The sequence below is a fragment of the Ascidiella aspersa genome, chromosome 6 (genome assembly GCF_963924565.1).
Source record: "Ascidiella aspersa chromosome 6, kaAscAspe10.2, whole genome shotgun sequence".
In the NCBI taxonomy this organism is placed as follows: domain Eukaryota; kingdom Metazoa; phylum Chordata; class Ascidiacea; order Phlebobranchia; family Ascidiidae; genus Ascidiella; species Ascidiella aspersa.
The window spans coordinates 13,604,946-13,632,784 of record NC_139452.1 but is presented as its reverse complement, the minus strand read 5'-3'; the positions used below and the strand labels follow the sequence as shown (position 1 = coordinate 13,632,784).

The following is a 27,839-nucleotide window of genomic DNA, read 5'->3' as shown; positions in this document are numbered from 1 at the left end:
CAACAGTAGCCTACTTTTGTGCATTGCAATGTTTTTTGAAGCCAGTGTACCATGACTGGGGTCTATAAAATAAGCAAAAAAATCGAAAATAAATTTCGCAATCAGACTTGGAATGTCGGAACTTACACAACGCAATTCGAGATGTTTACATTGTGTTAAGACCAAAGCGGCATCGTGTGAGGGCAAGAGTAATGCAACGAAAGTCGAGGGGCGCTGCATAGGCCCGCCAATACCCATTACATTGCCTCCGCCCACCACCAAACCCCCTGAGCCCAGTTGGCTGGAAGGTAAGACACCTGATTGCTTATTTGCTAAACCTGTGCAACACTGTTTACAGAATAATCTGGTCAACCGTCAAGATGGCTATCGATTATCACCCATACAGTTGGGCATGATAATGTGTTATCATCAGCCAAATAATTAAATTGTTAAAGGAATTGCAAGTTACCTGTAAGTTGATGCGAATTTCACATTACTCTAAATTTCATTTTTTTATATGGGCTTAAAAATGACATAAATAATTATACACGATTGGTGTAAACAGAGTGTTTTCTTTATACTCTAGCCTTCATTGAAGATTACTTTTTCTACCTCATCGGCGGTGGATCAGGCGGTTGGCTGCTACTAATAACAGCAATTGTTTTTGTCGTGGTTTGGTGCAAAAAGTAAGTATATTGTTATAGGTGCTGTAATCTTGAGCGGTGTTTGCAATGCTAATATGTTATTCTCGGTCAACTTATAGTTTAACAATAGTCCTGCATAAATTTACAAGTTCCAAGTCAACTACACCCTATAGGCTTAAATTATTGGTTGACAATGATCTGTGTTTGCGATTTTTTATGTTTGTTGCACATATAGTTTTTTGTTTTAGGAGGAGAAAATCGAAAGAAGTTGAGTCTATTATCGCAGCATCTCAAGGTAACCTAAATTCTTTAACATTTATTATTGTAGCATAATGCATCGAGGTTTTAGTGTAAATCTTACATTTGAATATTATACCTTTATCTATTTTTATGTAATTCGTTGCGATGGTATTGAAAGGAAAACCAACAAGCGAATTATAGCGCCTTGTAAAATTGGCAGCGTCGGAGGAATTTGGGAGTTATTGGCAGGCCCGGGCTGAAGCGGAGCAGGCGGAGAAGGAAAGGGCGGTGGCCGAAATGGCCATGAAAAGGAACAACCTGGGCGCCAAAACGTTGGGCATCAAAAAAATGCCGCCGCGGCGTCCAAGACCAAACTGGAAGTGCTTCTATTAAATTAATTCTTCCATTGGAAGTTAGCTATACCAGAAAGTTTAACACGTTTGTTGTGTTCGTTCCCAGCGGTCAAATCGCTTGGGTGATGTTTTTGTTATGAAGTTTCGCAAGGTAGTCATTTTTTTGGTATTTAAGAAAGCGATGATACTGAAATACACTTTCTAATAGTAATACTGAAATAATCTTTTCTAATAGTAACACAGATAGTAATGACAATCCAAATAAAAACTATTCTGAAAAAATGCCGTGTCATCAGATCTTTCTCATAACCAAATTGATTTCTCAGAGTCAAATTAGGTTTTATTAATAGCTAAGGCCTTCCTTCTGTACTCTGTTAACCCTCGAAACTTTACTCCCAAAACCTAAATATTTTGTGGGTGTACTGCACACGTCGATCGCCACATTTCACCTGTTTAATCGCGTCGAGTATGTGTTACGTTATTACAGCAGCTATCGCACACGTTTTTTCCAACGTTTTTTTAGAACTTCCTTCGCAACTTGGCGCGTACATCGAACCTAGCATTCCCTAAGCTTTTGTGAAATATTGATGATGTTTCGCCCTCTTAATAAATATGTCCTAGAAAGGTTTTGTGTATTATAATATGCGTGGTTTTATCGGATTCCTGTAGTCCGTTTCAAAGCGTGTTCAAATTTTATCTTTAAGTCATAACGGTTTAATAACATTAATGCAAAAATTAATAGAAATCCATGGCAAAATATACAAAACTGAATTACGATAACTTAGTCTAGCAACCGTTTAATATTATTTGTGCTTCATTTTAGGTGGTTTGCGCGCCGCCGCCGCAATCCAAACCGGCGCCACAGCTGTAAAAACCTCTGGGAACCAAAAGCGTGAGTTAAATATGATTGGCATCCAGTGCGGCGTGGTAACAAATCAAATTTCCCAATACCCCCGATATATATATATATACATAGGCAGTCCTCCAACGCTTTGTTCGACAGCCTTGATCGCGCCGAAATGGTTTTGTTTGGCCTCAATAAAAACATTGATTGCTCTAATTAGGTTTAAATGTTTGAGGGCGAACAAAATAGTTGAAACGTGCCTATGTCAAAAGCAACGAGCCCGGCACTTGCGATATCACTGTCGTTGCATCAGGGAAACTCGCCTTGCACAGGATTCTTCTTTTGGCCAGGTTCTTTTCGTTGACCACCAAGTTTTATTTGAGTCAAAATGCTTAGCAAACAATTTAGCATTTGTGGTCAGTTAATTATGAGAAATATAGTTATACATTTTTGATTAATTTCTCTGGATTAGGGGTATTTTTTTACGTTTAAATAGCCGGGTTTAAATCACAACATTAAGATAATTTTTCCAACCAAACATACAGTATCGGGAAAAAAAATTACAGTTCCATGGCTTTTCAGAGTAAATGTAATATACATTAACTCCTTGAGTCGGATTAATAGGCTATGAATTATTCAGATTAAAACCATAAGCAACGGGGATGAGGTAACGCAGGACTTCAATGCCAAACAACAGAGTTTCCAGTTTAACACTGGAAAGTATGAACACAACGCCACTATCATTTTTGATGCATGACGTGTAACATGTTGTATGACGTACGCCCTTATGTATGACGTGACGCAATGGTAGCAAGACACACTAATTGTAAGTTATCCAACAATTTTATCGTATTTCTAAAGTTAGTAAGCGTCTTTATCTTAAATGATATAGTGCTTTTAAATGAATTTACCATCCATTTTACATCTTAATTTACAAATAGTTCGTTCATGCCACAAAATTTAATGACAATGTTCCTCTGTAGTTACCAACTTCAACAACAGTAGCCTACTTTTGTGCATTGCATTGTTTTTTGAAGCCAGTGTACCATGACTGGGGTCTATAAAATAAGCAAAAAAATCGAAAATAAATTTCGCAATCAGACTTGGAATGTCGGAACTTACACAACGCAATTCGAGATGTTTACATTGTGTTAAGACCAAAGCGGCATCGTGTGAGGGCAAGAGTAATGCAACGAAAGTCGAGGGGCACTGCATAGGCCCGCCAATACCCATTACATTGCCTCCGCCCACCACCAAACCCCCTGAGCCCAGTTGGCTGGAAGGTAAGACACCTGATTGCTTATTTGCTAAACCTGTGCAACACTGTTTACAGAATAATCTGGTCAACCGTCAAGATGGCTATCGATTATCACCCATACAGTTGGGCATGATAATGTGTTATCATCAGCCAAATAATTAAATTGTTAAAGGAATTGCAAGTTACCTGTAAGTTGATGCGAATTTCACATTACTCTAAATTTCATTTTTTTATATGGGCTTAAAAATGACATAAATAATTATACACGATTGGTGTAAACAGAGTGTTTTCTTTATACTCTAGCCTTCATTGAAGATTACTTTTTCTACCTCATCGGCGGTGGATCAGGCGGTTGGCTGCTACTAATAACAGCAATTGTTTTTGTCGTGGTTTGGTGCAAAAAGTAAGTATATTGTTATAGGTGCTGTAATCTTGAGCGGTGTTTGCAATGCTAATATGTTATTCTCGGTCAACTTATAGTTTAACAGTAGTCCTGCATAAATTTACAAGTTCCAAGTCAACTACACCCTATAGGCTTAAATTATTGGTTGACAATGATCTGTGTTTGCGATTTTTTATGTTTGTTGCACATATAGTTTTTTGTTTTAGGAGGAGAAAATCGAAAGAAGTTGAGTCTATTATCGCAGCATCTCAAGGTAACCTAAATTCTTTAACATTTATTATTGTAGCATAATGCATCGAGGTTTTAGTGTAAATCTTACATTTGAATATTTTACCTTTATTCATTTTTATGTAATTCGTTGCGATGGTATTGAAAGGAAAACCAACAAGCGAATTATAGCGCCTTGTAAAATTGGCAGCGTCGGAGGAATTTGGGAGTTATTGGCAGGCCCGGGCTGAAGCGGAGCAGGCGGAGAAAGAAAGGGCGGTGGCCGAAATGGCCATGAAAAAGAAACAACCTGGGCGCTAAAACGCTGGGCATCAAAAAAATGCCGCCGCGGCGTCCAAAACTAAACTGGAAGTGCTTCTATTAAATTAATGCTTCCGTTGGAAGCTAGCGATGCCTGAGAGTTTTATCATGTTTGTCGTGTCCGTTCTCAACGGTCAAATCGCTTGGGTTATGTTTTTTCGAAATTTGCAACGTAGTTTTGTATTTAAGAAAGGCGTTAATACTGAAATAAGTTTTGTAATATTAAACACAGATAGTAATGATAATCTACATAAAAACTGACCTCAAAATGCCCTGTAACCAGATTTTTTCATAATAACTTGATTTCGTAGTAAAACCTTATTTGCCAAAGTTGATTTTATTAACAGCTATAGGCCTTCCTTCATTTCTCTGACTAAACTGTCAAATATTTTTAAGTTAGTGTTGTTGGTACAGAAACATTCTGAAACTTCACTCGGAAAACCTATATATTCTGTGGCTATACTGCAGCTATAGGTGTATAGCCAACGCGTCGCTCGCCACATTTCACCTGTTTGATCGCGTCGAATATGTGTTACATCGTTACAGTCGCTGTCGAATACGTTTTATCCAACGTTTTTTTAGAAATTCCTTCGCAACTTGGCGCGTACATCGAACCTAGCATTCCCTAAGCTTTTGTGAAATATTGATGATGTTTCGCCCTCTTAATAAATATTTCCTAAATAGGTTTTGTGTATTATAATATGGGTGGTTTTATCATTTTTTTTCGTTGAGCATGTTAAAAGTTTACCTTCAAGTCATACCGATTTGAATACATTAATGCAACAATATAGAAATCCATGGCAAAATATACAAAACTGAATTACGATAACTTAGTCTATAGCAACCGTTTAATATTATTTGTGTTTTATTTTAAGTGGTTACAGCTGTAAAAACTTCTGGGAAACAAAAGCTTGAGTTAAATTTGATTGGTATCCAGTGCGGCGTGCTAACAAATCGAATTTCCGATTTTTTTGGAATTTCCCAATAACCCCGATATATATATATATACATAGGCAGTTCTCCAACGCTTTGTTCGACAGCCTTGATCGCCCGAAATGGTTTTGTTTTGCCTCAATAAAAACATTGATTGCGCTAATTAGGTTTAAATGTTTAAGGGCGAACAAAAAGGGCGTGAACGGACAAAGTCAATCTGCCCTTGCTTTGTCCTGAAACGAAACGTGACGACGTCAAACGCACCCCCTCACCCCACCCCTCAGCACCGGCATAAATACACCACCCCGGTGCGTTTATACCTCACAAGTAGCAGGTATCGTCAAAGTTGCCTGTTCTATTTTTTGCTGTTTCACAGGGAAGAGGTAGAAGATGAAGATCGGTTTCGCATTCTCAGTTGTCGTGGTGCTCTTGGCCGTTAATGCTCAGGGAGCCGACGCGTAAGTCAATTTAGATTGCTTTCTTTCGTGTGCCATTACACATATTGGGTACAGTTTCCAAGTATGTTATAGTGCGCCAGTAAACCTTTACCCTGCTTTGATAAATTGGCTGAAAGCTGTCTGACAAAACCAGTAAACCTTCTGGGTCAGATCTAGCAGTTTTTTTAGGGTCGACATAAATATTTTTAAAGATGATGTCACACAATTACGTCATAATATGTCATTAAGCAAGAACCCTTAGGAGTGTCTTTGTGGTCGGGCCAAACTTATGCTAAATACCTAACCTAAAAAGCTTAAATTTCGCCACAAAAGTGCGTTGATTTGATTTAATTAACGAACTTGCAATTTATAACGAGGCGTCAAGCCTTAAGCACACAACAAACGATATTGTGTTTCAACAAGACGATTTTACCAAATCACAAGAGTTATTGGGTCAACCAGTATGGACCCAACAACCGTATATGGTCTTACAAATGACACAACATGTGTATAACTAAAAATTACAATTGGAAAAGCAATTTAAGTACAGTCGAGTTGATTTATGATAATGTCTAAATAAAATGTAATTACATTCAACAAAATCATTTATGTGGATTGATGTCAAATTTATTAAAGGATACTTTGGTAAGCATGGCTTAGAGCAAAAAATTTCCAGAGCTTAATTATTCTTTAGTTATAAGTTGTTTTTGATTTACTTAATCAATATTATGCTATCTATCCTACCATAAGATTATAACTGATGGAATAAGTAACTGATCGATTGGGCAACACAGGTTCTATCGTCTACTCCGACTTTCGGGTGGATCGAATTTGATAAGTGTGTTTTGATCATCTAGATCAGTGTTTTTTTTTGTTTTTTTTAACCATTTTATGCCAACTTATACTTCGTAAAATAAATCAAAAACCGGTCCTCTGGTACTTTATACTTCGTAAATGTAATGTTTTTTTGTCCGTTTTAGGCAGTGTATGCGAAACCACGCGTACTAAATCATGGTGCGCCGTTTGTACTCCTTAACTGAAGAAATGACATTTTCTGTTAATTAGACTACATATTACATTGCATTTAATTGGACTACAAATTCCATTACGGATCTCTTTACCTTAAAATTTCTACCAAATATATACGCATTTTTTGCCTTTCCCTTCGTTTGGGCTGCTTTTTGGCTGCATTTTGCGTACAAGTTCGCGCGAGTACGAAAAATTAAAGTAAGACAAACAATATATACCAAAGATGTAGCATTAGAACAGGGGTCGGCAACCTACGGCCCGCCAAAGTAATTCGTCCGGCCCGCCGCCTATTATTCGACAAACTAGACGCGAGCGCATGTCACACAGTCTTTGACTACGTAAGTGCGAAAAATTTTCGCGCTTGGCGCAAATGATTTTTAGACATCCGGTAAATTTACGCTTTGATGATGTCTTTTTAAATAGTTCAGTGCTTATTTACCGTTGCGGCGTGGAAAGATGACAAGTGTGTTACGACAAACGGAAAACGTATTCAAAATATATATATATATATATTTCTTTTCTAATTTTTTATTAGTTTTGGCAGTTCAAAAAAAACTTGCAAGAAATTTAAAACCCCCCTAAAAATCGCACTCGCTTCGTTCGCAAGCTCATCCCACACTTCTAAAGTTAGCAAATGAAGTTATCGCGTTTCTTCAAAGTACTTTTGTTACATTTTTCACTAGTAATACGAATGACGACGTCTTTTGGCCATTTTTAGTGGGCCGTGAGCGATTTGTAATATTTCGTTTTTTCCTGTAGTTGTTGACCGCTTAATAGCCGTACATTAGTTCTGTATTTGTTGGTGTGATAGGAAGTTTTCTTTGCACATTGTTGCACCAAAGGGCCTCCAGGCTATGCCAGCCGCTCTACTTAGCCAACATAAATTTTATCATTAAATCGGTTTTACGAACGTTAATCTGTTTTACTTAAATTTATTCATCCCCAAAATGCTGTCTATGGCATTTCGAGTCGCTTGTCCCATGAACTCGACAGGCCAATTTCTGTTAAATTAGAATATAAATACTATTATTTCTATATCAATATTCGAATGTCTTTTATGTGCCCCTTTCGTCATGTAATATTTTTTTTTATTGCATTTCTTTATTATATTTTTAAACCAATTTAAATCCAACTTTTTTGCGCTACGCGAGATTCAACTGTATTTAATCTGCATATTTCAACAGATTTTGTTAAGATTATTGTTTTATGATGTAACCATGTGACGTTATTCTAAAAATTTCCATGCCTTCGAGTCCGACCCAAACAAAAATCCTGGAACGTTCCTTGTTTCGCAGTGGAATCGGTATTGGGCCATTAACAGCTCTTGACATAAGTCTTTTTGGTCGACCTCCCCCAAAAAGAATATTGCTAGTTGTTCTTCATTTTTGTAATAAAAAAAAACAATCGTTTCAGTTTTTCGAAACACTGAATTCAAATGCACAGAATTGTAAGATGATTAGATTTAAACATTGTGAAGCATTTTATTTTTGCAATCTAGATACGAAATAGGATTATTGTGCGAAATTTTTGAAAAGTTGAAACGACGCACCAGGGCGTCGCGACAAACAGTTTGAGAACCTCTGACCTACTCAAAAAAAGAAAAAACAACTTAATCGATACCTATATCTGTAGAAGCCAAATCTGCGACGAAAGTGGCAGTGGTGACATTCTCTACTCAGAAGCACAGCCTCTTTTAGGGAACCAAACAGTAATAAAAATTATTTATAATAGCGTGTTTAACGCGTAATATCTTTTCACAACAGCTTTTGGGGACGGATAGCAAAAGTTTTTACAGACACTGTCAGCCACGTTGCAGATGCAGTTAATCTTCTGCCCGGTGCAACAAGGGGGTAAGTGGATTTCATATATCTCGAGACTGTATTGTGTTTTTGTCGCTGACGCGTTTTAGGCAGCTTGCCGATTTTTGCTTTTTATGCATTTGCGCATATTTGTTGCGTCCTCCACCGTCTTCGAAGTTTTGCATATATCGAAAAAGGCCAAATGTCACAAATAATACGCGGATAGTGATACTATACATCAATCATTTATATACGCGGTTGGACTTTTTTCAACTGAGCTCATACCTCCGCCACGAAACGAACCGATTTTTCCATTTTCTATGCCGAAAAAGCAATCTTTCTTTTGACGTGCAAATTTCAGCACTAACAACTGCGGGAACGATGAGTTCACTCACACCAGGGTAAATAAGAATGTTTTGAACTTCGGTGGCAAGGTGAACCTGTTTTATTGCTGCGCCAACTGGGTGAGATCCGACCCAGATCACCACGACTGTGATGTTCGTAAGTGGCTGACGGTTATACTTAAAATGCACACAAATTGCCTTTCTGGTCTCAATGATAACCCAGTCATATAACATTATACAGAATATGCAGAGTTTTGTAAACTGTATATGCAGCGTTTTGTACACTGCAGTAATTTTTCTTTATTAATTTAACCCAATTCGACGAGTCTGTGTTACTGTTTTACTAATCCATTGGACGATTTTAGCCCAATGCCCGTCAATCAACTGTGTTAACGGAGACTGCACAAGCCCAAACTCTTGTTCGTGCCACTCTGGATATACTGGCGCTGACTGCACAACCCGTAAGTATGTAACTATATCCGGTTTATCGGTATTTTAGAAACGGTCGCCTGTGATTTTCGTGTTTTGAATTGGTTATCAATACATTAAGCGTATATCACATATATACTCTAAACGGGTCACTTTATTTCGTCGGAAATTCGTTTTACATTTATGTAGCTGCTCAACGGATGAGCAGAGGAAACACACGTCGTATAATTATGTTTTAAAACAACCAGAAGTCCGTTATTTCAACACTATATGCTGTCTTTTAATTGTCAACTGGACATTGGTAATTATAATTATTGGTTGTCGTTACATGATATTTTCACGATCGTGTTTCAGCTGTATGCTGGGGTATTTACAATTGTGGAACCACCGGAACATGCACCGCGCCCAACTCGTGTTCATGCTATTCAGGCTACGGTGGAACTGGCTGTGCAGGTAACACCATTAAGAATACAGGAGGGAGGTCCGAAACTTTCTATGCCGATAATTTAATGTTTATAAAAAAAGAAAAGATCCCGTACCAAAATAACGTTATTAATATGATATATAAAGATGAACTAGTATTAATTAAAATGTGCCAAGGTGTCCAGATTTGGTAAAGCTAAAATGAGCTTAAACATTGGAAAATAAGGTTTCCTCCACTGATGTTATTATTTTGTTTGAAAAACTAAAATGTAGATTTACACTTTCATTGGAAAACGCTTAGTTAGATTAAAATTTCCTGAAATGCTTCTGAAAACACCACTAAATCGTAACTCGTGTAGGCAAACTAATTTATAGCTGTTTGCTTTTGAAATGTATAAAGTATAGGTATGATGAAATCATGGTGCTCTAGAGTTGTCCTAAACTTGCAACTGTGATGGCAAACAAATTAAATTTTGTTTTTATTTCCCTAAACCAGTGATTCTCAAACTGTGTGCCTCGAGAGCTCTAGAGTGTGCCGCGAAACTTTTTGTAGTTTCGGGAACGAGAGTATTTGTATTTCCAATAGGCATACCATACACGCATGCATTTTAGACTTAAATACGCACTATTCATTACAAATTAATAATTTTGAGACATTCTCATATTGTTTGTAGTGTTTTAAGGGCGATTGTAAAATTACTCTATTGTTGTTCTGGTAAAAGTGTGCCGCGAAATACATAGGATTTTTTTAATATGTCGCGAGCAAAAAAAGTTTGGGAACCACTGCCCTACACTTTTGTTTATTTGTGCGCAGACATCAATGAGTGTCTTGGCACCAACGATTGCGGACAAGTGTGCACCAACACGGTCGGTTCATACACTTGCAGCTGTTTTGCTGGTTATTCCATGGTGGGCGGCGTATGCACCAGTGAGTATATTCAAGTACAGATACGTGGTTTGTGATAAAAAGAAATAGCATTTGATTTTGGTAATTGTTTTTAACCACTTGTCTTGTATAGAAGTAATGGATGTCGCGTCGGTAGCTCGTTTAAATTGTATATGTTCGTTAGACTATTTTGAAATAACTACCTATAAATTGACCTAGACTGCATTGTATGTGTATTTTATTGCCCATGTGTTTTGCAAATATTTTGGAGGTGTATGTCATACTACCGATTTATTTCTTTAGTCGATAAAAACGGTATGATCTTAAATAAAAGGAAGATATTTTCCGGTTCTGTTGTGTAATAGGATATAATATGCTTAACACTATGACCTGTAGTATTTCCTTTTATGTTGTATATATACTATAGTCTATTTCTCGAACTGCTTGCAAGGGTCGAAAGATTCAGTAGATCACTACAAATCCAAAACGCTGCGTAATAAAATGAAACGGCGTAATAAGAGTGTTTTCCATTCCAGATGTTGACGAGTGTAGCTTGGGGACGCACAACTGCGACCAAAATTGTTACGATGCGACTCCGTCTTTTACCTGTGGATGTAATACCGGATATTCCACTGTAAACAACGGGGTTACTTGTAACGGTAAGAATAAATTAGCGGAACAAATAATTAAATCAGTTTAAATCGTATATTGCAAAAAGGAAATTAAAGAAATGGCGAAACCTCTTTTGCTCTGTTTAAAAAATATGGCTATAGGATTTCTCGGTTGGTAGTTGCTTCACAAGCCATACGACATTATTTTTAACACAATTTTCTGTACATAGGGAAAGCCTCTTCAAAATAAACAAAAAAACAAATATATAGCAAAAGCTGGAATTTAACAGCAGCGTTCGCCAAACGGTGCGAAAATGGTGGAAAAACAGCCAAGCGAAATTTCCGATGATTTTTGTTTTTTATTTAACCGAAACACTAAGGCAAACTTGTGTTCCCATGTGCAATTGCATTCAAGACATGGACGAGTGCGCTGGGCAAACAGACGATTGCGACCACAGCTGCATCAACACGGTTGGTTCGTTCCGGTGCGCCTGCAACGCTGGATACGACTTGGTCGACGGATCGAAATGCTCGGGTGAGATTTCAGATGCTTATTTGGGATTTGGTATAGGCTATTAGGTTCTGCGGTTGCCAAGTTCCATCTGCCCTACGCCACTTATTTTTTACCAGGCATTGTGCACATTTTATACGCCTTGGTCAAGCAAACGCTTTGTAACCTTGTGTGTAGCGCCAGTTTTTTTACAAATAAATTCCACACAAAGAGACAAAAGAAAACCAGCGTTAAGCAAAAAAACTATGATTGGTCCTGATACAATTTTCAACGCTATAGATCTTCAATATATATTTAATATTAAGTGAAACCAGCACGCCACAATATGTTAACGATTAGCATATTAATCAATTAAGAAATTGTTAAGACGCTGGGCTTTGGGAAATGTTGCCAGCAAAGACAAACAGAAAATAAACAATAATGTGAATTACCAGGAAGTCGATTAGTTGCGTACAATACACGTTCACATAGTAACATTGAAACAATTCGAATTAATTTAGTTCCAAATGGACAATCGAACACAAAAAAATATATATTTGTTTTTTCATGCAATTAAGACAAAGGCATAACGAAAATAATTTTTTTTTTAAGAAATTCAAACATGCTAACCGGTCGGTAACAACTTAGAATTGTAATCAGCTTTAGTTTATTTATAATATATCAAAATAGGCACATTATGACTCTAAAGCAGGTTGAAAACCTCACAAAAGAAATAAGTGGGCATATCTTTTTATGACTGCAGGTTTCCAGTCCTTAAACGCATGTCAGTGAAACATTTACGGAATAAAGACCAGCACATAAAATGCACCCGTTTTTTATCACAAACCAGATAAAGACGAGTGCTCGACTGGATCACACAGTTGCGATCACAATTGCCAGAATCAGTTGGGAACCTACAGCTGCTCCTGCCGTGCCGGATACACGCTTCAAACCGACCAACTGTCTTGCCAAGGTATAGTTATATGCAAAGGGAAATTAATCTTTTTTAATAGGTTTATTGTAAATACAATTAATGAAACGTTTGTGAACTCGTTTCTTGAGAAACATTGCTCATTTGTTTAATGCGATTTGACTTTCTGTTCTGTCCCTTTGACGTCATTCGGTGAAAACGGAAAGACCTATACTTTTAAAATAGTTCGCTTTAAAAATATTATTTGGAAAAAAAGGACATTAAAAAACCCCGAGCTTGCATCGAAATCTTCACACTAAAACGTCACCTCGTTGATTTTAAAGCGGATAACAGGGTAAAATATGTCCTTTACACTTTAACTTGAATATCCGACTCATACTTTGGCAAACAGACGACAATGAGTGCTTGGACTCGCCTTGCGGAATCCACTCCTGCAATAACCTAGACGGAAGCTACGAGTGCGTGTGCAACACTGGCTACCAGCAGTCCACCAACGGGCTCGCATGTCACGGTAGGTTCACACTTTATAGCACTGTTTCTTAACCCTTTTAGCGCTCGTACCCTTTGAGCTTTTATGAAATTTTATCGTACCCCCTGTCTAAAATTGCCGACGGAAGTATATAAAATTTAAATAATAGGAATTAAACTCAGTGTATTTATAACTCACGTGTTGAATGCATGCATTAAATACAGTCTTGTAGGTTCAACGATAATTACAACACACAATAAAACAGTTAATTTACTAATGGTTTTTTTGTTGTTGCTTTTCGTATATTATGCATTCTTCACAAATATGATGCCGAATTATAGCGCATAACTTCATCCTGCATGTCGTACCCCTTGCTTTGGTGCTTCGTAGCACCAAGGGGTACACGTACCCCTGGTTAAGAACCCCTGCTCTATAGTCAAATTCACACAGATAAACGACCACCGGAAGTAATGCGTCTAGAAAAAGGTGGCAAACACACATCCGTTCTTCTCGCTTAGCTAATCGGACGTAAGCGCAATATTAATTTCAAGCTCCTTCTTGGCAGATTTCGACGAGTGTTTGGTGCTGGACACGAACCAATGTGACCACACTTGCGTCAACACGGCTGGATCTTTTGACTGTATGTGCAACGAAGGATACCTTCTGAACGACAATGGAAAATCCTGCGACGGTAAATTAGACACATTCTGTTTTTTTAAAGAAGGTATTATACTTGTGGATGTTATTAACAATACCACAAACCTTTCTTTAATTTCGCGAGAAGAAAGAAATGCGAATGTTCGAAGGATCGGCGTTGATTTCACCCCAATAATACAAAAAGTTGATTTCCCCCTAAGAATAAACGCCATATTTCGTAAATATTTCACAAACCAAGTGTTAAAAAGTAAAGCACAGTTTGCAGAAAGTCATATAACGCAAACGACGAAAGATTAAAACAAGGGTCTCATGGTCATTTTGTTGAACATTAGTTTGGCATTAGAAATAATACCGCGTGTTGGCAGCCCCTTTTATTTTAAACGGTCGGCACTCGGTCTGTTTTTTTTCGCCACATGGCTGAGCGCCTTCTTTGACGAACAACTTCTTGTGTTTCTTTAGACGTGAATGAGTGCGCAAACTCGGGAACCTGCGACGTCAACGCCGATTGTACTAATCTGCCCGGCTCCTACTCGTGCTCCTGCCAGTCCGGATACACTGGAAACGGACAAACCTGCTTCCGTAGGTTCAATGTGGCGGCTCACATCACGCGCTGTTTTAGCGCTGGCCGATCCATTTTACCTTTGAATACTTTTTGCCAGAGAATGTTTCGAATAACCCGGCAAGCTATTAATTTGACTTCAAACTGTTTTTGTGGAAAATTCTAATTTGGTTATTTCGAATCTTTTAATCGGTCAGTGACTTTTATGAATGACTTTTAACTTGTGTGCATTTTATTTATTGTTTTGAAATGACTTAACCTGATTTAGGTATACTGCAGGTAAAATTACTTGACGTGACGTAGATCTTTGGTCCTAATGTCTTGACTTGGACTGGAGTCAGTTTGCTAAAATAGAGTTAAATAAAATGCTTGATTTAAAACAATTTTGGTAAAGTGGAGTATATACTTCACTTTTTTAGGTGAAGCAGTTGTCTTGGTATTTTTTTGTGTTGGTGCTTCACGTGTAATAGTGCTAGAAACGGAACGAAATCATCATTTATGCAATTTAAATTGTTGCAGAACGCCAATAACTTGACTTGTGACTGATTTGCTACAGTATAACCTGGACTGGGTTCTGGACTTGATAAAGCGAAAACTTGAAAGTTATTGTGCAATTACTTGCCTTGGACTTACGATTTCAAAATTACTTGTGTACAGTGTACACCATTAGAATTGGTACAACCTTCTTATCCCTAAAAATATGCCATAAGGTTTGACGGACTGCTAAATCACTGAACATAAGCAGACGAATCGTCCCCAAATTCGCTGCCACAAAATTATCCCGGGTGCGGGTCATTTTGCAAAATTTTAATTTTTATTAAATCTGACGCGCTTTGATTGTTTTTTCAGCCATTTGCGATTCGCCTTGTTTGAACGGAGGGTCTTGCACGGCACCCAACACCTGCACGTGTACTTCTCTCTTTAGAGGAGCCACCTGTCTCACGCGTAAGCTTGATTTTGTTTAAATTTACAGAGTAAAGTTTTTGAGAACTATTAACAACATCTAACCGCTTACCTGAAAGCTCTAAATAGATGTGACGGAATTACAAAGCAATTTAAAAAAAAAATGTTCTTTTTTTAAATTAACCCACGGAAAAATTGTAACGCGCACAAATAAATTTCATTCTTAATTGAGATGAAGGCTTAGATTCGATTACGTTTATTGTACTGTCATTCTATACTTTTAAAATACAAAAAATGTAATGTTTTTAAATTATATGCTCTATTTACAGATGAAAGCTGTTTGTTTTTACTTTTACAGCTTTCTGTGCCAGCTGTGTGCATGGACAGTGCGTCGCCGAAATCAACGAAAATATCTGCTCTTGCGTTGTCGGATACCAGGGAGAAGCGTAAGAACTTTCGAACATATTCTTAACATAAACAGCTAAATAGTAAATTCGTTTAAACCAACAATTTCATTTTTATTCAATCTGTATAACGCTTTTTGTTTATACTTCCATTTGTATCGATGTCCGATAATATCGGATCGCATGCGATATCCGAAGTAGTATCGGAATTCGTCCGATACCGCAGGGTGATGTAGGTGCCATTACGATAACAAACTAATTCCTTGTTTTCAATTTCTTTTACAATTATGGTTAACTAATTTACGATAGTACTAAATGAAAGTTTTATCCTACCAAAGTTTACGTTTGCAAATTTAGATTTTATCAAAATTGAAATTAATTGTCAATAAACAATGAATACTTTGCATCTGATCGGACGGCCGTATTTCCCCAAAATGACCGTATTTTTGCCAAATATCGTTTTTTCCACATATCGGGTATCGTTATCGGTACAAAATTTGAAGCATCGGACATCCGTAGTTCATATATAGGCCTATGTTTTATATTGGTTTCAAGGAGTCGTCAACAGATCTAAATAAGCTTTGTGTCACTTTGGCTAGTTTTAGTTAAATACTTTCGATTAGGTTTTAATCAGACGCATCATACTTAAACTGTTTATTATCAACATTAAAATGCTGTCTCTTTTATGTCACAATATGCTATATCAAACACCGATTTAGATCATTCACTTAGTCAATTCTATTGCTTGCGTACCCGTACACAAACAGATTATCGTCTTCGTGTCGGAAAGACAAACATTTTATTTTAACAGTTGCGACCAGGACATTGACGAATGTAGTCAGGCGGCCTGCAGCCACAACTGCGAGAACACAGACGGAAGCTTCATCTGCTCGTGTCCCGACGGATTCGTGCTTCTCGATTCCCTGCACGAGTGTGTTGGTAAGTCGTCCGACCAAAACGGTTTAAAAAGGTCGCCAGTTAGGATTCTTTAAAGCCAAATTTGGAAATTTAAATGCTTTTATAAACTCTTCGGATTTTATTTTTTCAAAAAAATCCAAGTGAAATATGTTATGTTAAGAAGAGATCAAACTAACACAAAAAAATTGCCTAGAAAATCACAGAAAGAAAAAAAATTGCTAAAAAAATCAAAGAAAGAAAAAAATTGCCAATAAATTTTTTTATCATATTGCCATTCAGCAAATTCACATATACAAACGAGTAAAAAATTAAAAAAAAATTGAAAAGCACAACTAATAGCAAACCAGTTTCCACAAACTTCAGCAAACAAATTCTCCATTTGAGGTTATGGCGATGGCGTTACAAGTGTCCTTACGTTCAGAATTCGAGACTAAGAACCAAAGTTAGAATTTACTGTGAAAAATGAAAAAATAAAGTTAGAATTTACTGTTGCAATCTAAATATTTCAAAGTTGACAAAGCGGGCCACAACGTTTTTCTCGCAGTATTTACAAATCGACGAACAATGTGTTTTTGCCTAGATGTTGACGAGTGTGCCTCGCAAGAGACTTGCGATACATTTGCAACTTGCACCAACACTGAAGGATCCCACATTTGCGAGTGTATGGCTGGCTACACCGGCGACGGGTATACTTGCATGGGTAAGTGGGATTTAGGCATTTCGTTCGTTAATAGAACACGCTGACATAGTATTGATCCTAATATTTGTCGCAACCACATTAAACGAACTTGTCCACGTACTGACTGGCTTGGCATTGATTGGGGGTAAATATGCAACACTTTCTAATGTTGATATCTCCTTAAATATTTTGCTCAATAATTGAAAATTGCTAATAACACGGATTTGAAAATTTGGTAACAATAGTGTCGAAACGCAAATTTAACAGAAATATAAATATAAGCAACGGTCACCACAGAGATTCTGAACGAGTGGACGCTAAATAGGACCGGGTGCCGGTGTTTTTTCGATGAAAACCGTTACGACTGTTCCTGTTGTATCGAGGGTGGGTGTCAATGCGAAGAAAAGTACAAGGGCAAGTGCGTACAGTGCGGTTTCGGTGAAAATTGCAAACTCCTTACATATGGTTAGTGTTTTTCGTATTGCTCCCAACAAAATGTGTTCTTTCGTTATTTTTCTGATTTGGTGTAAGTTTTTCACCTTTCACCTAATAAGTCAGTCGTTTTGCGTTTCTTCCGTCTACAGGGTTTTCAAGGGCTGAGCCAACAGTTAAAAATTGTTTCCTAGGTAAAGAACAAAAACAAAATAGTTTTCTAAAAACTTTACAAAAGTAAAAATACCTGTTTAAAGCATAGATATTGACGTTATGTGAGACTTATTTTAAATGATACATAAGTATTAACATTAACATCGGGTACGGTAACGGTTTATCATGAGACTTGCAGGTTAAGCGACCGAACCTTTGAGTGAACAAACCTGTTTGATTTTTTTAATATGATTTTGCTATTTGCCTGCTAAACGGAAAACCAAGCCTTCAAGTTGTACCACTCTCAAATAAATAATGCCGATTGCTTAACGTTTTCAGCTGTTTGTACTGAACCTTGTTTGAATGGGGGAGTGTGCAGCGAGCCGGACACATGCAGCTGCACCGAACTTTTTGAGGGAGATGTTTGCAGCATTCGTAAGTATAATATGCAGGATAAAATGATTGTTTTCCACCAAAGAAATATTTTGCAGGAAATATATTTTCTGTAATGGTATAATTTTACCCTTGGTTTGAGACTTTCCTTAATTTTATTTGAAACTAAAGGTTTCACGAATAAGGTTCTATTTGTACAGAAATTGCGCATTAGTCAAAATATGCTTAGGACAGTTTCGTAATTATTTTCAATTAGGTCGTTTTAACCAGGGCTGGGGAGCCTCCGTAAAATAGCATTAGCTCCGGCTCCAGCTCCGGAGCCATCAGGCAATTATTAAATGGCTCCGGCTCCAGCTCCGGAGTCGTAAAACTCAATCCTTTGGCTCCGGCTCCAGCTCCGGAGTAGTAAAACTCATATCCTTTGGCTCCAGCTCCAGCTCCGGAGCCATCAAACACACACCCAATGACTCCGGCTCCAGCTCCGGTGCCACCAGTCACTTATTCAATGGCAAGTTTCAAAAATTGCTTTTGGCTAACTAACGTTGGAGATGGAACAAAATATAATTTCTTAGCTTTAGCACCACAAATTGAAAAATGGCTCCAGCTCCACAAAAATAATAAAAAGGGCTCCGGCTCCAGCTCCACAAAAATAATATAAATGGCTCCGGCTCCGGCTCCAGCTCCACAAAAATAATAACAATGGCTCCGGCTCCGGCTCTGGCTCCAGAGAAAATGCTTAGCTACGGGCTCCGGGCTCCGGCTCCGGCTCCGGCTCCGGCTCCGGCTCCCCAGCCCTGGTTTTAACAGCCCCAAATATATAGGAAATACACCTTATGGTATACAGCATAATTAAAAGGCACATAAAGAATGTCTAATTAAAATCATTTTTTCATACGTCAAGGAAGTATTCATCAAAAAAGAGATAGTTCACTGAAAATATGAAAGTCGCGAAAATATAATAAGAACGACTTCTGTTCCTAATATTTACTTAAATGCAACCGCTGCTGATATGTAGCCTAAATCTACCACATGCCCACTTGCCCGCCGCCGCTCGATTCTATAATCATATTGACCAGTATTAGGTTAAATCAATTTTCACCACTTGATTTGCGTCGCATAACATGTCTTCTGACCACGAATTTCTTTCCAATGTCGTATGTTATTTTTAGCAAAACTTTGCTAACAAATCATATTGGTAAACCAAAACATTCGTATTGTTTTGTTTGCAGCTGTCTGCGTTGGTGGATGTCTCAATGGAGAGTGCATGGCCATGACTGATCACAACATGTGCGTGTGTGACCCTGGATACCAAGGCGACAAGTGAGTCCTAGGATATTTCTAACTTAAAGACAAAAATATTACACCTTTGATTCAAGTGTCTAACCGTTTTCGTGGCCGGGCCGCTTCCGTTGTAACAATATCAAGCTATAATATTAAACAAAGAATCATTTAGTATGTAATATCCGCAATAATTGTATTTATTTTTAAAGTATTATTGAGTCGAAATAATTTAAATACTCCTTTAAGCAATCATCACTTCAAATATACTTCTTCTAAATTATTATATTTCTGTCGCCTACTTAGGCTTGCGAGGACCGTGGCCAGTTGTTTGGGGGTGAAATATTTATCTTTTTTAATCATTGGCCATGCTTTTATAAAATTTTATAAATTGCTTTACTGTGCAACAGCATTTTAAAGGTAGATTTAATTGTAAAATCATTCGTCAAGGTTGAAACTGAATTGAGTTATACGTAATCATTAAATTCCTGTTTGCTTTCAGTTGTGACGAAGACTTTGACGAGTGCAGTCAGTTCGTGAGCCCGTGTGATCACCAGTGTAACAACAGCCTAGGAAGCTTCACCTGCGCGTGCAACGATGGATACACCCTCGGGGAAGATGGGAGCCGCTGCTCGGGTAAGGGTTTAAAAGTTAGCACAGGAGTTGCTTTAGGCGGAGTCAGGAAAAAAAAATGGAAAACTGAACTATGCTGGTAAACTTTTTGTTGTTGATTGCTCTGTTTTCGTGAAATTGATAAAACAACAAATAAACTTTATACTTTTTTGGCTCCAACATTAGCCCAAAAAGTTAGGAATATCAAGTTCGGTATCATTAGTTCCCACCAAAACACTGTGATGTCAATGATAGCCTTTCGCTGAAGTTACCCAGGCCCATCAAGAAGGTTGAATACAACAACCATTGACACGGAAATAACGACACGCCTATTGATATGGATAATCCCGTTGAAACACCGCAAAACTTATCCTATCAAGTTATATTTATGCAAAATTAAACGTCTCCAAACTTTTGTCATTTTAATTTGGAAAACTGTCAACCACCTCCGGTTTCTCATTGTCTCTTTGACAATGTGGTTCTTGTTTACGGAAAATACAACCAAATGAGTGATGGACATTCTCCTGTGTTAAACAGATATAAACGAGTGCGAAGGCGACTACCACGGCTGCCATCACGAATGCGCCAACACTGAGGGCGCTTACGGATGCGAGTGCAACGAGGGATTCTATCTCAAAGTGGACGGAAAGACTTGTGGAGGTAGAATTAGATTCAAGGATAATTTTGCCTCTTCCAACTTGTAATGCACGCAACTGCTTTTGCATAATAAATGCCGTATTTAAAAACATTTAAGATTGGTGCTAAAACCCGCGCGCTGTAATGTAGGGATAATGCAATGTGTCATTTTTTATCTGGCAGGAATATTGAGGTTTCACAAAAACGGAGAAACGCTTATATAAGAAAATTAAAGCGTTTGCTATTAGTAATTTCGATCGAATTTTAACCTATAAATAACTGTATTTACACGCTAGCTGATCAACTTATCGGCACTAAAATTTACAACTGGTTTATGACTACTCTACAGAAATTCTTAACGAGTGGACGACCAAAAGGAGTGGCTGCCAGTGCTACTTCGATGAGACTCGTTTCGACTGCCCCTGCTGTATTGAGGGAGGATGCCAGTGTGAGGAAAAGTACATGGACAAGTGCGTTCAGTGCGGATACGGCAAGCGTTGCAAAAGCACGATGTTTGGTAAGTTTTGCGTATTGATAACAGTTTAGTAAAATATATGTATTTAACCACTGTGTAAAAGGATGAAATTCAACCAAAGGTTAAAAATCAATCCATGGTCCTATAGGGGCCGGCGTGCAAAGCAGCAGTGACGTTTGTTTCGACGTGATTTCACATAAAGAAAGTGTTTGTAAATTAAAATAAGTTCTATCACACCGAAGGCCATTCCAGACTCACCAAATCTGTCGATCAATGAGGCAAGCAAGACAGGCTAGAAAAACAACCAGCCTGCAGTTCGGTTCGGACTCACGACCTCCGGTCATACTGGGGCCGTCGCTCTACGAACTGAGCTACTCAGGCTCAGAGAGGAGCGACTCGAGAAAGAAACATACGCCAATGCTTGCTATATTCTATTTGTTAGCTTGCTACATTCACAATTGTAAACACACATGTTCTGTTTCTTCTCGATAACGCAGAGGAGGCCGCTCCCTGCTTCCACAAGTTCTTCATGGGAAAGCACGACTTCCAGATGGAGAAGATGGAGGATTTGTGCGACGTGAGAGGAAGATTCAGGAACAAGAGATGCGAGTCGGGCAATTGCTTCTGCGTCAACGCGCGAGGAGAGAAGATGCTGGAAACAATGTCTTCCGACATGGACTCCCTTGTCTGCAGTAAGTTTCTGCAGAAGAGATTTTGTTTTACTTGTGTTTTCAAATTAAAGAATATTATGTGTTTTCAAATTAAAGAATATTAAGTTTTAAACAACAAGTCCTTTTATAGGAAAAAGTCTCGTGAAAGTTATACGAGTCGGTCGTTAACAGAACTGTCTCATTTTATGTTTACATTTATCGGAATGATAAATTCTAGCGTTAAAGGCCCGTTTACACTACAGCTGCGAGCTTGGCGTGAAGTTGCGTTTTTGCAATTAACAAGGCTAAATCACTTTTCAAGCCTCGATGACAGTGGCTTGAGTTCAGCAAAGCGTGAAACTCTTGCCACAATAGAAATTAAAGGCAAGTTACGGCTCAGCTCAGCGAAGCTGTAGTGTAAACGGGCATTAACGCATTGCAATGTGTACAGCGTATTTTGACAAATTAGGTGATCTACATAATTTTATTATGTTATCAAAGAGCCTCTGTACAACATCAACGGCTGGACTGTGAGCAGAACCGGGTGCAAGTGCCGCGATGACGACAGCATGACGTGCGCTTGCTGCGTCGAGGGAGGATGTCATTGCCCCTCTAGTCAGAAAAACACCTGCACACAGTGCGGTGAAGCTTGCAGTAAGTAGCTAGGATCGTAAAGCAGAAACATTTTTAAAGTTACAGTTATTATACAGCATTACGGAAAAATTATTTTCTTTTTTTTTTAATTTTACGATTTTATTTTGTTAATTTTTTTAATTTGTTAAATTTAGTTTGCATTTTTGACTTTCGATTTTACTTTTTATAGTTTATAACAAAACACTTTTTGATATAAAATAGTGATGCTTGTTATACAATAAACTGTCCATCGGTTCCCCACCCCTGTCGCACAAAACGTAATTGTTTCTTTGTGTCAGTCATTTCTTTAGTTTTACTAGGTGTTGTGCACCCTGCTCAAAAATACGACCCCTGCCGTAACAAGGCGGTCTTTAACTAAAATCCAGGTTTCACACAACACTACTTTGGTCGGTTATGCACATAGCATGAAATATAATGGAAAAGCAAGGTATGCAATCGGGACATATCCGGAGCATCAGTAGTATTTCTGCAAAAAAGCATTCACTTTGTAAAAAAATTCGCCGGCTTTTGAAGTAATGACACGACGTTTCAAAGTCCGCTTTCGGGCAATTACAGTTTCTACTTAAGAGATTAATTTCTTTCTTTTCTAGTTTATTGGGCAAATAGCCACAATATAAAAAACAGCTCCACTTTTGGACTAAAAAATACATTGGCCATACTTAATTTAAAGAATAACAGCAAAATGCGGCTAATTTTTATTTAACTACTGAATTGTTTGTGTGCTCTGCTCCTAGTTCTAATTTGATTCGGATTTTGCCAAAAATGCTACTTTGTCCAAGGGCATTTTTAGCATTTGAGTCAGAACAAATAATTTGAATTAATACTCTTTGGTCGTAACGACTCGAAGGTGAAATTTACTGTTTGAAAAGCACGGGCTATGCTTAGACCTATAAAATTAGCACACAAATAGAATAAATTGCGTTTTCAATTAATTTGATTTTTTTGAATGGAACTGTATATAGTTCAAGTCAAAGATTTAAACATCTAAAATAAATTTGGTGGCCAAGTCTGATCCCGGGATTACTGATTTTATTCCAATTTAAAAAAACAATTTTTAACAGTATTTTTAAGTGTGTTTTTTAGAAAAGTGTTTCTTAAAGTGGTGAATGGTTCACCCCAAGGTGAATAACATTTTTGCAGGGGTGAAACAACCAACAGGGGTGAATAAGGGTGAACGAAAGTTCAGGAGAATCCTACAGTCACTAGTAAACCACTTTCTGAAGTAAATCGAATACTGAACTGTTGTTTTTTGGTGTTTTTTTTGCTTATTGTAATAGTTAAGTTGGTTTGCACTGAGTGTATAAGTTAGGCCTACTATATGTCTTATTTCAGGAGGACTTGTTCCTTTTTTTTTAAAAAAACTGAATGGTCCTCCGAGAACGCTCAAAAATGTCCAAATGTCCTCTTTTTTCGCACTTCGAGTTATTTGCTAATACTTTTAGCAAGACTTTCAGGCAAGGCGTTGCATTTATTTCCGAAAAATACTTAAGCCATGAAAGATGCTGAATTGCTGGTTTAAAAAAGGTTCTAGGGGGGCTCCAAGCAATTCGTAGGGGGGTGGCAAGCTCTTAGTTAATATTTAAATTTTTTGCTATGATTCTAATGGTTTCGTTTTGGTTGTACAGCACTCCTACAGCGCTGTACAAACTCTGTTTTTGCCAACTTTAACATTAAAACTGCCAAAAAAAATTGGACAAATTCTCTTTGAGTGCCATTGCATGTTTTCATATCATCTAAGGTATATAACGACCCTATTTAATTATAATTTTTCTAACTTATACATAAACGATAAAAGTCATCCTTGTTCGATCTATTTTTTATCCATATTTTATATAATTGATAAGAGGCTAGCATCAGGGGGACGGAATGTTTTGCTGAAAGCCTCCTGCTTTTACAGTTTAACGCCAATTCAACCATGTAAACCCAATTTTTTTCGCGCTTCGCGCGACCAACAACCAACTTCTCTATTTTCAAATTGTCTCAGTGATATTTAATTAAAAATTCCGAATTGCTATTCGTAGGGGCGCAAGTCAGTTTTATCTTACCATAAAACAAGGGTGAATAAAATAGGAAGATAGATGTTAGGGGTAAACGAAACTAAAAAAGTTTAAGAAGCACTGTTTTAGAAGAACATGAACATCTTAGGCAAACGACTAAAAATATGCAAAACTTTTTCCCAATTTATTTTTTCCTCACACAAGGGACTTTTTTAGAACAATGTCGACATGTCGTTTAGTTATATGGTTGTTTAGTGTTTTGTAGCAGCCTAGCATAACATTTTTTTTCCATTTTCTTCAGCCCTGGTTGACCAGTACCCAGAGGAGCTTCTGTTTGCTTCGCCCTAAGTGTGATGTGCCAACATGGATCTGTAGTACTGTAGATGCACCGATTTCAACAGTAGATTCGTAGAATGTAGTCCAGTGTACCAATTCCTATATAATCAAACGTAGCAGTAAATGTTATACTCATAGATTGCACTTATTGTACTCTGTAGGTTTTTAAAATTTATGACACACCTTTTTGTTGGATAACCAAGGCATTTTTATTTCGTTAATTAATAATAACAATACCACGAATAATTAATATAATTTAGTAAGTTTGGTCATGGTCTGAATTGTGTGAAATATTGCTACCAATAAAATAAAACTAGATATGTACGTCTGTTTTAATGTCGCAGTTGTTACAATATAATACCAAAGTAAAATTGCGCTTATGCGCGCAACGCAATACTCAAGTTTAACTCTTTAACGACCTTAAAAATATTTCAATGCCATTTTAGTGCCTAGTTCCGCTAGATGTCGACAATGAGTTACTTAGTTCCGTCTACTGACTGTTCGGCGCATGAGTAGACAAAAATGTGTTGAACACTTCAGACCAAAGTCCAATCAAAAAGGCTAATCTTAAAGTCAAGTTACCGGTGGTAACAAATAACTTTGCAGGTAAACAAAATGAATACAGTGTTCATTTTAACTTAGGTGAGAGAAATAAGGACAAATAGTCCCAAACAGCAATAACAAAACGGTCCAATCATTGAATACCAACCTCCTACAGGTTTACTTGTTATTTAGGTATTTTGAGGACTTAATCCGACAGGTTGAGGTCTTACCCTGAAAGTATTGTTGCTGTAAAGGACTTATGGTGTGTTCCCTTGAAATAAATCGTAAAACTTTGCACAACCTTTAGCATACTGCCGTTACCACAGGGTTAGTAGACATCGCTTTACTGAGGTCATAAATACAACATGTCATACTGACGTATTCTTCAACCTTAGTTTATTTGAATACCATTTAAGTTTAAAGATCTAAACGTATTCTTCTTTTTTTTCAACTAAATCGATAAAAGGTATGGCGTTTCCTATAAGGTTTTTGAATCATAAAATGTTTCCATGTGTATATATAGTTAGGGCCGCGAGAACACAAACTGTCAAATCAAGTTAACGCAAATATAAATAAAACGTTGACATGGTTCAGTGGTTACCACCTCTTCAATAAAACAAGGTTAATTGTTGATGATTAGTAAGACTGTATTTCGTTTGCACATTTTCGCTTAACCGAGAACATCAAGTTTCTTATGGCCTGTTTTCATGTCTGTCATCTTTTTCAAAACAAAATTCCTGAATGCACTTCTGTTTAACAGCGATTAAAACACGGCCTATACATGGAGTTTTACAACGTTGTTGGCGACATATTGATCATATCAATATAGTTCAAGCTTGGATGTCAACTTAGCAAAATACTTAGGCCAAGAGTGTTAAGGATCAATAAATCACTTCGACATTTTTCGGTTTTGTATAAATTTAACAAATTATTAATAACTTCTTATACGTCACAAATAGAATCGCTCAAGGCGAGAAAAACATTAAAAGATGACATCAGAAATACCGGCATAACGTGACACCATAAAATAGGTATAACCTTAGGAAACTGCTGTTCTAGGTCAAACTCCTGCGCGCTAAAGACCTCATTAGGCTTAACTTGACTTTTTATTCAGAAAACCAATACTTATCATATAACAAATAAGTTGTGAGCTATGTACCAGTGTTGTAAACAAGTCGTTTTAAAATGACTTAATTCCCAGTCAAGTCATTTGTAAAACAACTTTATCAGTTGCGCAAGTCAAGTCCCAGTAAAGTCATAATTAGAGCAAGTTAACTTCAAGTCATGTCCTTGTCAAAAAATAAAATGTTAAACTATTAGAATTTTAAAACTTGTACGATTGTGAACAATAACTGAACTAAAATATAAGAAAAACGCAACGTCATTTTGCCCTATGACCTAAGTTAAATTAAGTCATTTGAAAACAGTGACTTAAGTAAAGTCATTGTAAATGCTGTCTGGTTCCAGAAAAAACATAGTATAAGTTTGCAAGGGCAAAAAGCATAATACCCAATCTTTTTAACTTTTAGGTTGTTGAGGTGTTAATTACTATACAACAACATGATTCTAGCGAAAGTGAAAAATATTATAGAGTTACGAAAAGCGCTTATGGGCTGACAAGATTTTCTCTATTTGTGTCAACTTACAAATCGACATAAAAATTCACGCGGAGCTCGAAATAAAAAACGGTTTGTGCATGATGTCATTGAAACTACAAACCTAATTATACAGTGATTTCATATCATTTTGGTTAAACTATAGTTTGACCGACTGCAGTTATTATAAAATTAGCACAGAGCTTTATAGAATTGCAAACACTAAAGCTCTTTTAGAACAGTTCGATAATATGCTTTTTTTTTTGTTAAGTTAAATATTTTTCGCAAACGTGCACCTGCACGTAATGCAGAACATTTCCTTATTATTATGCTACATTAACTAAGAATGCAAAGTGGCGATTTGAGTGAGCAAGGCATTCCCGCGGGCTGAAAAATCCCCCGCTTAAAGCAGCATGCTGGATTGCTGGTTCAGTAACTGTGCGGAAGTACTACTGGAGTCAGTAAGCATTGTGCTGGTCAGCCAGACAGCTTGTTTAGAACTGTGTTTTGAACGCGTTTCAGATTTGTTCTTAACGAACTACTTCATGCTGCACATTCTTGATTTTCGGATCTATTAACTGCTTGCCTTGCAATCTTCTGCTATCTGTTATTACAATAAGTTATTCCTCTTTTACAGACAGATTAGGTGTTTTTGCTTTGTTAGAAGCCAAGAAAATGACTCAATTCTAAGGACGGCAACAGCATTACGATAACCTATTTCGGTTAAAAATAAAGTACGTGGATGTGATCCACAGGTCGTTTTAGAGTAGGTTGATTGATACTTTTAATTGTAGTGTTACTAATTTGCTGGTCTATTTTATTATCGGTTGAAATGATGTCACAATATCGTTACTGTTGCTATAGGCTTGTGATCAGTTATGTGTCTTTTCAAAATAAGAGAGTCTGTATTAACTCAAGAAGAACAGAGTATCATT

The 27,839-nt window shown here is 37.3% G+C and overlaps 1 protein-coding gene across 2 annotated transcripts; it reads left to right on the top strand.

Annotated features, from left to right (window-relative positions):
* Window positions 1-5,512: 5,512 nt before the first annotated feature.
* Window positions 5,513-25,086, top strand: LOC146139991 (uncharacterized). Of its 2 annotated transcripts, XM_083391679.1 has the most exons (25): window positions 5,513-5,640; window positions 8,412-8,498; window positions 8,809-8,948; window positions 9,157-9,252; window positions 9,575-9,673; window positions 10,458-10,571; window positions 11,066-11,188; window positions 11,556-11,675; window positions 12,481-12,603; window positions 12,953-13,072; window positions 13,596-13,721; window positions 14,147-14,266; window positions 15,096-15,191; window positions 15,508-15,595; window positions 16,365-16,492; window positions 17,052-17,171; window positions 17,448-17,615; window positions 18,075-18,170; window positions 19,358-19,448; window positions 19,909-20,042; window positions 20,556-20,678; window positions 21,004-21,171; window positions 21,627-21,821; window positions 22,281-22,433; window positions 24,732-25,086. In XM_083391679.1, exons 1-25 carry the CDS (start codon window positions 5,573-5,575, stop codon window positions 24,776-24,778), a joined length of 2,943 nt encoding a protein of 980 aa, XP_083247805.1. In that variant the 5' UTR covers window positions 5,513-5,572; the 3' UTR covers window positions 24,779-25,086. The 2 variants fall into 2 exon arrangements, with proteins under 2 accessions (XP_083247805.1, XP_083247806.1); XM_083391680.1 differs by lacking the exon at window positions 17,448-17,615.
* Window positions 25,087-27,839: the final 2,753 nt, after the last annotated feature.

Coding starts and splice junctions, on each gene's coding strand:
- LOC146139991 (XM_083391679.1), top strand. CDS start 5,573: ATGAAGATCGGTTTCGCATTCTCAGTTGTCGTGGTGCTCTTGGCCGTT. Junction 8,949..9,156: donor TCACCACGACTGTGATGTTC/GTAAGTGGCTGA, acceptor GGACGATTTTAG/CCCAATGCCCGTCAATCAAC. Junction 21,172..21,626: donor TTGCAAAAGCACGATGTTTG/GTAAGTTTTGCG, acceptor TCGATAACGCAG/AGGAGGCCGCTCCCTGCTTC.